Consider the following 14,298-nt stretch of genomic DNA (forward strand, 5'->3'; position numbering starts at 1 on the left):
CCTTTATTCGGCTCTGGTGAGGCCACATCTAGAATATTGTGTCCAGTTCTGGGCCCCCCACTATAGAAAGGATGTGGAAGTATTGGAGAGGGTCCAGTGGAGAGTGACCAAAATGAATAGGGGGCTGGAGCACATGACCTATGAGGAGAGACTGAAGGATTTGGGTTTGCTTAGTCTGCAGAAGAGAAGAATGAGGGGGGATTTGATAGCAACCTTCAACTTCCTGAAGGGAGGTTCCAAAGAGGATGGAGAGAGGCTGTTCACAGTAGTGATGGATGGCAGAACAAAGAGCAATGGTCTCAAGTTACAGTGGGAAAGGTCTAGGTTGAACATTAGGGAAAACTATTTCACTCGGAGGGTAGTGAAGCACTAGAATGGGTTATCTAGGGAGGTGGTGGAATCTCCATCCCTAGAGGTATTTAAGTCTCAGCTTGACAAAGCCCTGGCTGGGTTGATTTAGTTGGGATTGGTCCTGCCTTGGCCAGGGGGCTGGACTTGATGACCTCCTGAGGTCTCTTCCAGCTCTATGATTCTGTAACCTCTTGCTGGGAGAGGGCTATAGCTCTAGGAAAGGGGGATGTAGATAGGGGTAAGGTGGCAGAGGCTGGGGAGCCATGGGCATGACGTTGGCAGCTAGGAGCTTGTGGCCGCTACTCCACAAGAGACTGGTAGCTGGTGGTCGGGCAGATTCCTAGGGCCAGTGGTGCAGCCTCAAGGTGCAGGGATGATGGCCGAGCAGGAACTCAAGCCAGAAGTGGGACCCTGGGGCCAGCAGCTGGACAAGACCGTAGGGTCAACAACATGGACCTTGACAATGGGGTCAGCAACTAAGATGCTGGGTGGGAAATGGGGAGTGCTGCAGGACCCTCTACCCCTCCACACACACACCACTACTTCCCACATACTCACCATACACCCCATCCCCAGCTGTGGCTTCAAAGGAAGCTCCCAGATCAGTGGCCCCCCCACAGCTAAGTTTTAATCAGTAAAATTCATTGTACAAGTCATAGACATGTCACAGGCCATGAATTTTTATTTATTGCCCATTGCCTGTCTATGTCTTTAGCTAAAATTATCCCTAAGTAAACCGTATTCTTAAATTATAAGCAGCAGATCCTAAAAGTTGTATTTATGTTCTCAAAACACACAACTAAGAGACATGTTTTAGGCAAAGGACAATGACAAGTAATAACAGAACTTAAATAATAATGACAACTTCTTCTCTCCCACCTCTCAAATTATTCATGGTCAGTTTCTGCAATGTGACTTGAAAAACCCTCAAAATCAAATTGACAAGATGTAAATCAGTATTTGACCTGTCTAGGCTTGGAGAATTGTTTCCTATAATGGTTCACATTATAACCTCAAGGAGAAGAAGGTAAGTGGTGATCAAGTAGTCTGTATCTCACCTCAGTTCTAGTGCCAAGTTTTACTTACCAATCTTGCACAGCATTGAAGGATTCTTCATTCGTGATGTCATACATTAAAATGAAGCCCATTGCGCCCCGGTAATATGCTGTGGTAATTGTCCTATATCTCTCCTGACCTGCCGTGTCCTAAAACAACAACAAAAATTCTTTTATATAAAAGTTTCCTTGTTAAGTGATTTCTATCTTTCTGAAACTCAGAAGTGAACTTGGTAAAACTCATCTTCACACTTTTGAAAATCCACTCGTGTCACTGGGCAGCTATTTGTTCTCTTTTTAAAAAAGTGATGAAAGACTGTCCTGTGGTTAAGGAACTAGACTGCAACTTAGCAGATTTTGCTATTTCTAGCTCTCCCACTCAATTCAAATCTGTCTCTCATTATCCCCATTTTACAAGTGGGAGAATAATTCTTCCATTCAGACATAGCCTTTGTCTGTTTACACTGTAAGCACTTTGGGACAGGAACTGCCATTTATATTAATATGGAATGCCCATATTCCATGGTTGAGGATTTATGGGTCTTCTTTTACAAAAATTCTAATAATAAAAATTAAAATATATTATAGGAAATAATATAATTATTCACTCTTCCAAAATAAAACTTTTGTATTTTTAAGACCCCAAATCTCTTAAATTTTGCAGAAATAGAATATTTCAGTGAAATGCCATCAAACAATGTCCAGTATGAATTTTATACAGCTAGTGCATCGTTGACTGAAGAAGGTTATGGTTTGTTTTTTAAACAAATGCTAGAAGGTAATTATATCATCTCAAAATATTAATAGTTCAAAAAATCATTTGTGCTAAAATATGGACAGGACACCTTCAGCTGTCTCCCTAGTAAAAAAAAAAATAAAACAATGACAAATATTGTGTTAATTAAGAATATTTTCTAAAATAGTTCCTGTGGTGCAAGTGTCACCTCATTAGAGAAAATATATTAAATGCGTGTACTTTTCTACATGTACATCAATGATCCTACAGATAAAGAAGAAATTAGATTTCCCCCCATTTCATAAAGCAATTATTAGAAGATCATTTTAAAAAATGTGACAGAAGCAATTGCTTAGGCAGAACAGTAGGATATTCAGGTCAGATTAAAATTAAACCTAGGCTAGTGTTCATAATGGTCTTGCATTGAAAACAAGCATACAAAGAGAGAGCTTGAAACATCCTTTATTTATCCTAAACGTACTCCCAGGCTACGTCTACATTGGCATGATCTTGCGCAACGAGTTCTTGCGTTAAAGTATTTGCGCAAGAGAGCGTCTACACTGGCATGTGCCTTTGCGCAAGAGCATCTGTGCCAGTGTAGATGCTCTCTTGTGCAAGAAAGCTCCGATGGCCATTTTAGCCATCGGGCTTTCTTGAGCAAGAAATTCATGTTGCCTGTCTACACTGGCCTCTTGCTCAAGAACAGTTGCGCAAGAGGGCTTATTCCTGAGCAGGAGCATCATAGTTCTTGCGCAAGAAGCACTGATTTCACACATTAGAACGTCAGTGTTCTTGCGCAAGAACTCCCCGCCAGTGTAGACAGGCAACATGTTTTTGCACAAAAGTGGCCGCTTTGGCGCAAGATCGCGCCAATGTAGGCACAGCCCCAGAGTAACCACAACTTCAGTAGAGTTACTCCTCATTTACACCAGCATGAGAGGAAATCAGGACTTCAATGTAGAAATACAATTTCCCATGAGACTTCATTGTTCAAGATATACCAGCTAGCTTCATGCATTAGAACCTATCTATAATAGGCTAGCATTGCCCATAGAGCACAGTCTTCAATAGCTTCCACAGGATGTGTCTACACAGCAAAGTTATTTTGGAATAATGGCAGTTATTCTGAAATAACTATGCGAACATCTACACAGCAATTCCGTTATTTCAAAATAATGGATGGCTTATTCCGACGTCTGTAAACCTCATTCTATGAAAAATAACGCCTATTCTGAAATAGCTATTTCAAAATAAGTCATGTGTAGACGCTCTACTTCTGCTATTTCAAAATAGCACTTCACCAGGGCCATTCTAAGTTATTCCTCCTGGGGCTATAAATCAAGACAGCACATCTACATTAGGGAAGCCTGCCTCAGACTAATTTTGAGACTTCCCTGCAGTATAGATGTTCTATTTCAAAATAAGCTATTTTGGAATAACAATTCTGGAATATCTTATTCTGAAATAACTCGGCAGTGTACACGTTCCCATGGTGTAGTTTACAAAAGGGAAAGTACCCGACTGAGAAGCACACCAGCATGGAGCATCTCTGGCAAGGTCTAAATGTGAAAATTGCAATGCCTCTAGTTTGGGGTTAGTTCTAAAAGTTTAGAGATGAACTCATGGGATTGGGAACTCATGAGAACTGAATTTAATAAAAGATTTAACGAAACAAAAGCCACAGAGTTTCATAGAGTTCTATTTTATAGTTCTACTGATATTTGTGTTCATGTGTCAGTCACATAGTGAAACACAATGCTGTGCCATCCCCAAATGGGCCCAATGAAACTATTAAGGTTTACTAAAGTGTTGTAAGACGACAGAAATGAGAATACTATTGAGAGTTTCACATTATAGGCATCTGAAAACTAGAAAAATCAGGCTTATTTATGGATACCCATCTATATCATATGTTGAAAACTCATTTTAGAAAGACTGCTTTTCTAAACACTTCCATGTAAAACCAGAAATGGGTTCATGCCAAAGACTAAGATCTGACAACCCCCAAACATTGACCCAGTGCTGATCTTCATGAACTTTGTCCATAAATGACTGAACAAAAAATCTATGTCCAAGACAGCATCCTCTACCTTAAACCTGGGAAAGCTTCTAAATCCAGATCAGCAACTGAGGCCCATCTTTATATAAAATTAATTATCTGAAAACTTTAGTCCCTTTGTTTCCAGCTTTTTCTTTTATGCATATTTCAAGTTTGACAAAGCTGAGAAAGCTTAGGCCTATATACAGAAGGTCCCTAAAATACTGTCTATGAAGTTATCAAAATCTTTGATATAGAGCTTACTGTCTTGATGTCTTATTAGAATTTTTTACCGTATGTTTGTATACAGGTATTTGTGTGATTTGTCTTCAACAAAATAATATTTACTTCTGTTTGTCAAACTAAAATATTTCCCACACACAAATTTCAGATTTACAGACAGGTAGTCAGTCACTGTCAAAGTAACTGGATTCCATACCTATTCTGGACAGTAATAGTGTAAAACTTATGCAGGATAGACTTTTACTGTAATAGTAATAAAGAGAATTAAGCCAATAAAACTATGGCAAAATTAAAGCTTTTCTTTTGAAAGAAATATAAGGAAACTTTTTAAACACGAAGGAAATAAGGTGATAGTCCTTTCTCTAATATTGAGGGATACCTTGGCTTTCTTGTCTGGGTGAGGAGATAAATAAGAAATATGAAGGCATAACTGTAACAGGAACATATTGAGAAATGCACCTGGCTTATGAGATCTTTAGAAAATACAAGAGCCCAGCACAATTGACTCCCACTCCAAAGGGGATTTTCAAATCGATAGTAGATGATAACTGGTACTGTTAAGTACCTCATGTTACAGCATTCTTCCACCTGATTATTCTGCAATCAAGATAATTTAAACAAATAACTCATTTAAAACTAGAAGAACGTCATTGCTCATTTCCAAATCAGCAATGTACAGTATTTTTACATACACTATTTACACTGGAGAATTTTTTGAATATGCTATTAACTTTAGCCATTATGTAAATCCTGCAAAACAGGAAGATTTATATTTGACCTTTATACACTTTTAAAACTACTGAAAATCTGCTTCATACTTAATTTGTTTCATATAGTTCCTTGAAATATAAAAATCAAGCCAATTATTACTGCCATAATTGTACTGCATGTTAAGTTGAAAATTAATTTCCAGTTTACATAATGGTACATTATATGCTTTCTTACATGCCAAATAATTTATGATCTTAGAAAGAGGTCACATTTTAAAGGACTACATGTGAGGAGGCAGAATTAAGGTTCAGTCAGGACTCTTAATTCTGTATTAGCTTACTTTTAAGAGTTTGTCTAAATCTTGACATTTAATTAAGAGTGGAATATACATTAAAGTTAATTAAATAACCCCTTTATTAAGAGTACACTAAAGTTGTAAAGTCAAGCACTCAAAAGTTAGAAAACGCCAGAATTAAGGTTGGCAATGCAACCTTTATACATATGGGGGATGCATATGCATTATGAGCTGTGCTATTAATTCCATAATCACTTTCTATTGTTTTCCACAGGATCCATTCAGTGCTCATGATGGACATCGCTCAGGGAATGAATCAGGGGTGACTAGTGAATGAGACTGTTGTCTGCAGGGCCCATCCCAAGCAGAACTGACAGCATAACAGCGTGACAATTTCCTTCTTCTCTGTTCTGGTGTCGCAGTGGCCTACATTGCCAAGAGGAGCAAATGCTCTTGTTCAGCCCAGAAAGCAAAATGTTCATTCTCTGTGTGGGATGATGCATGTGCATTCCAGCCAATACAAAATGCTGCAAGATGGAGCAAGCTCATTGCAGACAGAATCTTCAGAAAATGATGCTGCCAGCCTCTAACGAAACTCTGGTGAGCAGGTGCAAACTGCAATTCTCAGAGGGTCATAATCTGAGTGGAATTTCCCAAGGACAGAAGAGGTATCCCTCAAATCATGGTGACCCTACCCCCCACCCACCACCTCCACTTCCAAAGTGTCAAGCCTCTGTTTGAAAATGCTATGACACTACAGTGTCACAATGCAATGGACGTACTTTTTTTTTTTTTTTAAACTTGGACAAAATACTGAATGTTTCCTTAACCTCATTCTAGGAAATGGCTGAACTGTTTTTGGTGAAGTTTTCAAAAATATTCAGCTTAAGATAGACATCAGGCATGGAAAACGGAATTTTAGCCCACATGGTTTAAGTCTAGCAAGGTTAAGCACAAGTGAAAATAGGGTCTTATAACAGAAAGCGGTAGGCAACCTTAGCAATAGGCCAGCCCCATCACTAATACAATCAACAAATATATCAATATGAAAACCAGTCAGATATGTTACCAAAAAAAATGGTCATATGGAATGGTTATGACATTTACAGAGATAGAGAGAGGTTACAAAGAATTTGTCATTCAAATAGAATACTTAAACATACCACAATTTGTGTTACTGTGGGTCCAACACATTCAGAAATTACTCATTTGTACTCTGCCTAAAATTTAGGCTCTTTATGAGTATATAGAAGAAAGGTACAGTTGTGTGCTTGTTAAAATACTCAATATAATCAACGACAAATGGGATATTTGAAGCATGAAATACAGTATTTTAATGTAAAATGTTATACTTTAGTACAGTTTGCTATGATTTAATTTATTTGGAACAGTTAATCCAGCAACACAATAAGCCTTTCCAGCCCTTGTTTTTATTATGCTTTGCATTTAATACTGAGTAAAGGGTATTTATTTCCATATTTCATCACATCCATATCTAAAAAAAAAAAACAAAAAACAGTCCCATTTTTTATCCTAAGGTACTAATGTGCATCTGTACCAGAAGACAATCCTTCAATTCAAACATGGCTACTCACTGCTGTTACTTTGTCTTTTTCCTTCATGCACTGCATTGTTCAGATGTTCATCTTTTTCTCTTTTTTTTTTAAACTCTGAAATGCAGAAGTCTGCATTTTCTACTGGTGTCGATGTCTAAGCAAAAATCTAATAAAATAAGCCAGAGGGGAAAAAATTATAAAACTTGACCTATTATTCCATGCCAGTGTTACCATGGCAATTCATCTTCCTGGGAGAGCAGAGAAACTAGATGTATAGATCTTCTATGGGGCCATTACAGTTCTCTTGTGATAGGCTATAAAAGTAATGTCTGTTGTATCTTACCACATCTGACAATGAAGTTCATTAAAGAACAACAGCAGGGAATGAATGACTGAGTGAGCGCTAAGTCAAAAGTTCAATATAGTGAAAACTAATAAAAAGGGCACTTCAAAAATATTTAAACAAAAGATCGTAACTGCGAACTGACCAAAGATGTTGTCAATGCAAAACTCACATTTCCAAATTCTACTCTCACACTTATGTAACCACCCCATTGGCTTTAGTCTGACTGGCTTACTGGTCCAACCATACTTTATCTGTTGTACTGGGAATATATTTAAGCCATTTTAAATCTGCAAACTCTGAGCCTACGAAAGCAGGGAGTCAAGTAATCACCCAGCTCCTGTGCATTGCACCTTAACTGGCAGAACCTCTGCTGACAGACCAAATCAAGATCAATGGGATTTTTGACACAAAGGAGGGCAAATGTGTTAATTCTTTTAGATTACCCTCCACCCCAAAAAGTGAATCCCCTCTCAAATATGGACCAAAACATATGCAATCAGTAATCCAAACAGGCTTGATGCTGTTGTATATGTTTGCATATTTTAGAGGTTCTTTTAGCCAAGTACCAGGTAGACAGTGTATCCACCCTTCCCATTAAGAGCTCATGATTTGTGTATGTACATATGTTGATGCATGTGGGCTGAGAAGAGGGGCAGTGGAAACACACAAGTATAACAAATCACCTGTTCCCATGTCTAGGCAAAAGGAAGTATTTTAGTTCCCATTTTTTAGGTTAGTTGACCTTCCTCATCTACCCATCTACTTTGGGTTAGCAATTTCCCCTCAACTCACTCAACCTTTTCAGCTATCCTCTTGTGAAAACCTGGCCAAATAGAGTAGTCTTGCATTGAGACTTGAGCTCCAACAAAGGCTCTTTTTAACCAAAGAGGAGACAAAATTCCAGTGCTGAGGGTACCTCACTGAAAAGACCGTGAAATAACCATTGACATTTTCTTCAAGTTGGCTATAACAATAATCTCCCTTCAAAATACTTCCCTCTAAAATACCACATTTCAGCATGCAACATAATTTTCAATAAGCTACAAACCTATGAAAATTAAATTTTATAGTGAAAATCCTCACAGATGTTTAACAAATACAATGCAATCAAGAATCATATTGCAATGTTACTGCTTTTGAAAACAACAAAGACTAGCATAGGTAATGAAAATATATTAAAACTAAAAAAGATATTAAAAACCCTGTAACACAGCAAAAAATCTCCAATATGAGATTTTGATTTTTTACAGATTATGAGTACCCACCCTCTGCAAATAACTTGCTTTTAGATTCAGACCAGATGCATGAGAAATAAAAGCTAAAACATTTCATTACTCACCCCATGTAAGGAAAAAGGGGGAGGATGATATGGATGGTTAAATGCAAAGGAAGAAAAAGGAGGTCGAAGAGGAAAAAATACAGAAGTGCTCTTGGATGGCATTTGGAAACCCAGGAACATCAAGCAGGGTAGAAAAAATTCTACACAGCATTGTCAGCCTCAAGGCCCAAATAACTGAAGCTTGAGCCTGGAGCCCTTTAAATCTCCACCTGAGTGCTACCATGGCTCTCTGCACAGCTTTTAGAGCTGCCTGGGGAGGCAGGGTGCCCGGTGGTGCGCTCCAGGCAACATGGGCAGGGGGACAGATGGCATTCAGATGCAGTCCAGATGACACTGAGGACTGGCTGCCTCTGGCCATGTGCCTTCAACTCAGTCCTACCCATTCTGGGAGTGTGGAGCCGCCCTCCGCACACCTTGCCCAAGGGCTCAGTATGGCTGTCGACTCCCCTGAGCAAACATGCAGGGACAAAAATCAGACAGGCAAAAATACAAAATGAGTTACATCTAGGCAGGGGCACCACAGGCATGAAGGGTAAGTTATTTACATACATTAGAAGCATGAGAAAGAGGAAGGAAGGTGCAGATTTTTTACTTAGTGGAGAAGGAGAACTAATAATTGATAACATCAAGAAGGCTGAGGTTTTAATGCCTTATTTTGCTTCAGTCTTCATTAAAGTGGTGGTGACTTTACACAATATTAGCAACAAGGGGGAAGGAATACAGGCCAACATAGGAAAGGAACAGGCTAAGGAATATTCAGATAACTTAGATGTATTCAGTTCGGTACAGCCAGATGAAATTTGTCCTAGAGTACTTAATGAACTAGCTGAAGCAATTTCAGAATCATTAGCAATTACCTTTGAGAACTTAGGGAGGATGAGCGATGTCTGAGAGGACTGGAAAAGGGAAAGCACTTGCCATTAAAAAGGGAAACAGAGTACCCAGGGAATAGTACACCAGTCAGTCTAATATAGGTACCTGGAAAGATACTGGAGAGAGCAATTAAACAATCATTTATAAACAGCTAAAGAATAACAGAGTTATAAATAATCATCATCATGGATTTACCAAGAACTATTCATGCCAAACCAATCTAATTTTCCTCTGTGACTGGTTACTGGCCTAGGGCAATGGTTCCCACCAGTCAGCAGACCGGTGCCGGGCTGCAAACAACTGGCTGCTGGGTTGCTGCACACTGTCTGAGCGTAGGGGCGGCTGTTGCGCTCGGACCAAGCAGCAGTAGACAGGGACTCTGAGAGGGAGTTGAAGTGCAGTGGTATAGCGCTAGAACCCACCGTCAACTGCAGGCAAGGAGAAAGCCATCACTGAACTCGGCCCCGCAGCAGGGAGCAGGGACTCTGGGGCTTAGTCTACACTGTAGGGTTTTTGCATAAGAAGCCTTTTGCAGAAGAGTTCTTGTGCAAAAGTGCGTCCAGACCTCAAAGTACATCACAAAAGCGATGTGCTTTTGCACAAGAGTGTGTCCACACTGCATGGATGCTCTTGCACAAGAAAGCCCTGATGGCCATTCGTAGAATGGCCATCAGGGCACCTGTGTTTTTTCCCATAGGGGTTTTTTGTGCAAAAAACCCTCTGGAGCATTCACACTTGCCTTTTGGCGCAAGAGCTGTAGTGCAAAAAGGAGTTATTCCTCGTGGGGAGAGGAATAACTCTACCGGCAAAAGACTTCTGTTCTGTCGATTTTCTTGCGCAAAAATGTGCTTGAGGTGTGGACGCTCCGCCGGTTTTTGCTCAAAAACCTTGTAGTGTAGACGTAACCTGGGGCAGGTTCTGGGTTTAATCCCTGAGCCCTGGCAGAGGGATGAGGGTGCTGCTGGGCCCCCCCAAAGCCCAGGCTGCAGCCAGAAGGGGGAATCTCTATCAGGGAATCTCTATCAGGTCTGGGAATCTCTATCTGGGAATCTCTGAGCTGGTCCCACTGCTCCCCAGGAGCCACTCCAAGGCAGCACACTCAGACTGGCCAGCCTCTGCCCGACCCAGCCCAGAGTGGGGGGCAGGTAGGAGAGACTCTCCCGCTCGTCCCTGGGAATGGTGCCCCAGGGCTGAAGGGGGAGGGGTTTGGCCCTGGACTGCTCCCGGTGGAGCTGGCTGTGATCTCTGCCCAGGCCCAGGCAAGCTGCTGCCAGCTCCCAGCGTGTGCAGAGTGAAGGGAGCCAGCCCTGAGGGTGGGGGGCATGTCAGGACAGTTCTGAAAAGGGGTGAGGGCAGATAAGAGGGGTGGGGAGGAACAGGGATGTGTGAGGCAGCAGCAGGAGGAGGATGTGGGAGGCTCTGAAGGGAGGTTGGGGAGATTCAGGGGAGACTTATGGGGCAGAGGGGTGCAATGGAGGGAAACTCTGAGGGGGGGTCACAGGGAAGGAAAGGGGGGATGCAGGAAGAGGAGGCTGGCAAGAGACTCTGGGAGCAAGAGCAGCCTGGCTGACAAAGGGAGAGACACAGGGCAGGGGTTGTACAGAAAAAGACGGGGAGATACAATGGCAGCTCCCCCACCCAATGGGGCAAGAGGAGAGAGGGCAGAGGTGACTGGTGGTAGCACCCTGGGGCAACAGCTTCTATGCCCCTGACAACATTTCTAAAGTTGCTAAATAGGATGCCCCACATGCCCCCTGCCCCTGTGGGTGCCCCTCCCTTCACCGCTTCCTCTGCAAGCACCAGTCAGCCCTGGGGGAGGAGCTGTCCCACCCAGCAGCCAGAGGGGAATTCTGTGATTTTTTTTATTTGATTTTTTTTTTAGTGTTGTAGATAACTGCAAACTCTGATCCATTACAGACAGGTAACATTTTATTTGAAGAGTCATTATTTGCATAATACATATGCAAATAAAATGTTGCCAGTCCATCAAAAGTTTGTGAATTGGTTTGCCAGTCTGTGGTATAAAAAAGGTTGAGAACCACTAGCCTGGGGATATGGGGAAAGCAGCTGACCGGACATATCTTGATGCTAGTAAGGCTTTTGACAAAGTCCCATATAACCGTCTCATAAGCAAATAGGGAAATGTGGTCCAGATTAAATTACCATCAAGGTGGTGCACAACTGCTTGCAAGACCGTACTCAAAATAGTAATGATCAATTCTTTGTTGTCAAACTGAGAGGGTGTATCTAGCAGGGCCCTGTTAGAGTCAATCGTGCATGCAGTATGGACAGTTCTTTAATGACCCTGATAATGGAGTGAAGAGAATACTTATAAAATAAACAAATTATAGCAAGCTTGGAAGGGTTGCTAGTACTTTAGAGAACAGTTTTGGAAGTCAAAATGACCTTGACAAATTAGATAATTAGTCTGAAATCAATAAGATGAAATTTCATAAAAACAAGTGAAAAGAACTTTACATACAAATAAAAAAAATCTAATGCACACTTACAAAATGGGCAATTACTGGCTAGGTGAAAGTACTGCTTAAACGGACCAGGGAGATATAATGGATTACAAACTGAATACGAGCCAACAACACGATCCAACTGCAATAAAAAGGCTAATATTCTAGGATACGTTATAGTATGTAATAGTATGAGAGGCAATTGTCCCATTCTGCTCAGCACTAGTGAGGACTCACAGCTGGAGTACTGTGTCTATTTCTGGGTGCCACACTTTAGGAAAGATATGGATAAATTGGAGAGAACCAGAGGAGAACAACAACAATTAAACAGATTTAGAAACCCTGACTCATGAGGAAAGGCTAAAAAAAATCAGCCTCATTTAGTCCCAATAAAAGATGACTGAGGGGGAAACCTGATAATAGTCTTTGAGTGTGTTAAAGGGTGATATAAAGAGGACAGTGATCAATTTTTCTGTTTTCACAGATGGTAGATCAAGTAGTAATGAGTTTTATCTGCAGCAAGAGAGATTTAGATTAGATCTCTGGAATTTTTCTAACTATGGCTAGGCTTGTAGTACTGTATATGTCAGCAAAATTTATCTTGCTGAGGGGTGTGACTTTTCCGCTTCTCTGAGCAACCGAAGCACCACTGTGCGTAGCACTACATTGGCAAGAAAAGCTTCTCCCTTCAACAGTATTCATGGAGATGGGTTTTTGGTGGGGTTTGTGTATGTGTGTGCGTGTTTGTTTGTTTGGGTGGGGTGTTTCTTTTTGCTGACATGGGAGCTCTCTCCTGTCAGCATAGTGTGTCTTCACCAGATGCATGACAGGTGCAGCTGTACAAGTACAGCTGAGCTGCTCCAGCTCTGTACATGTAGACATGACCTACAAGAGTAGTTAAGCTCAGGAACAGGCTTCCAAGGGAGACTGTGGAATTCCCATTACTGCAGATTTTTAATAATAGATTAGATAAACTCCTGTCAGAGATAGTCTAAGTTTTCTTGGGCCTGCCTCAACACAGGGGGATGGACTTGATGACCTTAGATTCTTTTCAGACCTACATTTCTATGATCCTATTAGAAAAATAAGAGGCAGAATGATTCCTGTTAGTCTAGTTAGTGGAACCAGACTTTAAACTATGCAGTTTCTTGCACTTGGCTCTGATGACCTCTAAGAGTATTTGCAATCTAATGGAATTTCAAAGACTGGCTGTTCTGTCCACAGAGCAATTTATAACCTAAAAATAGATGTGTTCTTGCTCTATGTCAGACCTTTATTTGCTTTACAGTTGTGCTAAACCTTTCACTTCTTTGACTGACTTCTCACCTTCCCCTCAAAGTCTTCTGCCTTTCATTTGACAGATTTGGCTGCTTATGCCATGAAAAATACGAACACAAGGATGGAGGTCTGCTGACAGGCCAGTTAATTAGATGAGAACTTGAAGCTGCTTCCTGTTTGTAAGATAACAGAAACACATTGGTCTAAAGTATCAAACCAGACTGAAAGTCAAGGTCATAATACCAAATAAAATGACAGAACAACCTCATGGTATTATAAAGGTTGAAATATCCTGTCCTCTCACTTGTGATTAGCTATAAATCTTTAACTATTTTTCTCCAGTACTCCTTATTTATATCCTCGTAATATAGGACTAAGTTTTCTGAATCTTTCCTTACTTTGACATCCAACTTTACCTCATTCTTTTCAATGCCTCTTCCTCTCCTGCTTCTTGACATCAGATTCCCCCACTAATATTAATTTCTTTTTCGATTAACATGTCATATTTCGGAGGCTGATAATATGATGAGAAATTAAGACTCCCATGCTAATGAAGAGTTGTATGGTAGTAGTCTACTAGACTGAATGGCTTTGCATTATATTACATGGATTAATGAAAAATTACTATGCAGTCATTAGGCAAATCAGAAGTTGCAGCCAGTTACACAATCCCTTCATTTTGAAAAACAATAAACGTACAGTTATAGACTTGTTTGGGATACTAGGACTGAGTGGTTAAGATAATTCCATTTAAGTCTAACTTTATTTGTAATACACCCTTCCCCTTTCCTGTAACAAAAGTGAAGAGGGCATGACACCTGGATTCTATTTCTGGCTCTGCTTCTGACTGGGTGTGTATGATTTTAAGCAGATAATTTCACCTGTATTAAAAGTGACAATTAAAAAATGAAGAAGGTGGCCTATGAAGGAGAGTAAGGGGGCATGAGGACCATTCCCAGAAACCATTACAGAAATAACATCTACAGATGGTTTCAGGTGTGACCATGAGCTC

General features: G+C 40.6%; 1 protein-coding gene across 2 annotated transcripts in view; it reads right to left on the reverse strand.

Moving 5' to 3' along the window:
• RAB3C (RAB3C, member RAS oncogene family) overlaps window positions 1-14,298 on the reverse strand; it is a 209,187-nt gene that overhangs the window by 111,377 nt on the left and 83,512 nt on the right. For both annotated transcript variants that reach the window (XM_075932411.2, XM_006112663.5), the window contains exon 3: window positions 1,438-1,556. In XM_075932411.2, coding sequence (XP_075788526.2) covers window positions 1,438-1,556 — 119 coding nt within the window. The remainder of the gene's footprint in view (window positions 1-1,437; window positions 1,557-14,298) is intronic.

The sequence above is a fragment of the Pelodiscus sinensis genome, chromosome 6 (genome assembly GCF_052426305.1).
Source record: "Pelodiscus sinensis isolate ZL-2025 chromosome 6, ASM5242630v1, whole genome shotgun sequence".
Lineage (NCBI taxonomy): Eukaryota > Metazoa > Chordata > Testudines > Trionychidae > Pelodiscus > Pelodiscus sinensis.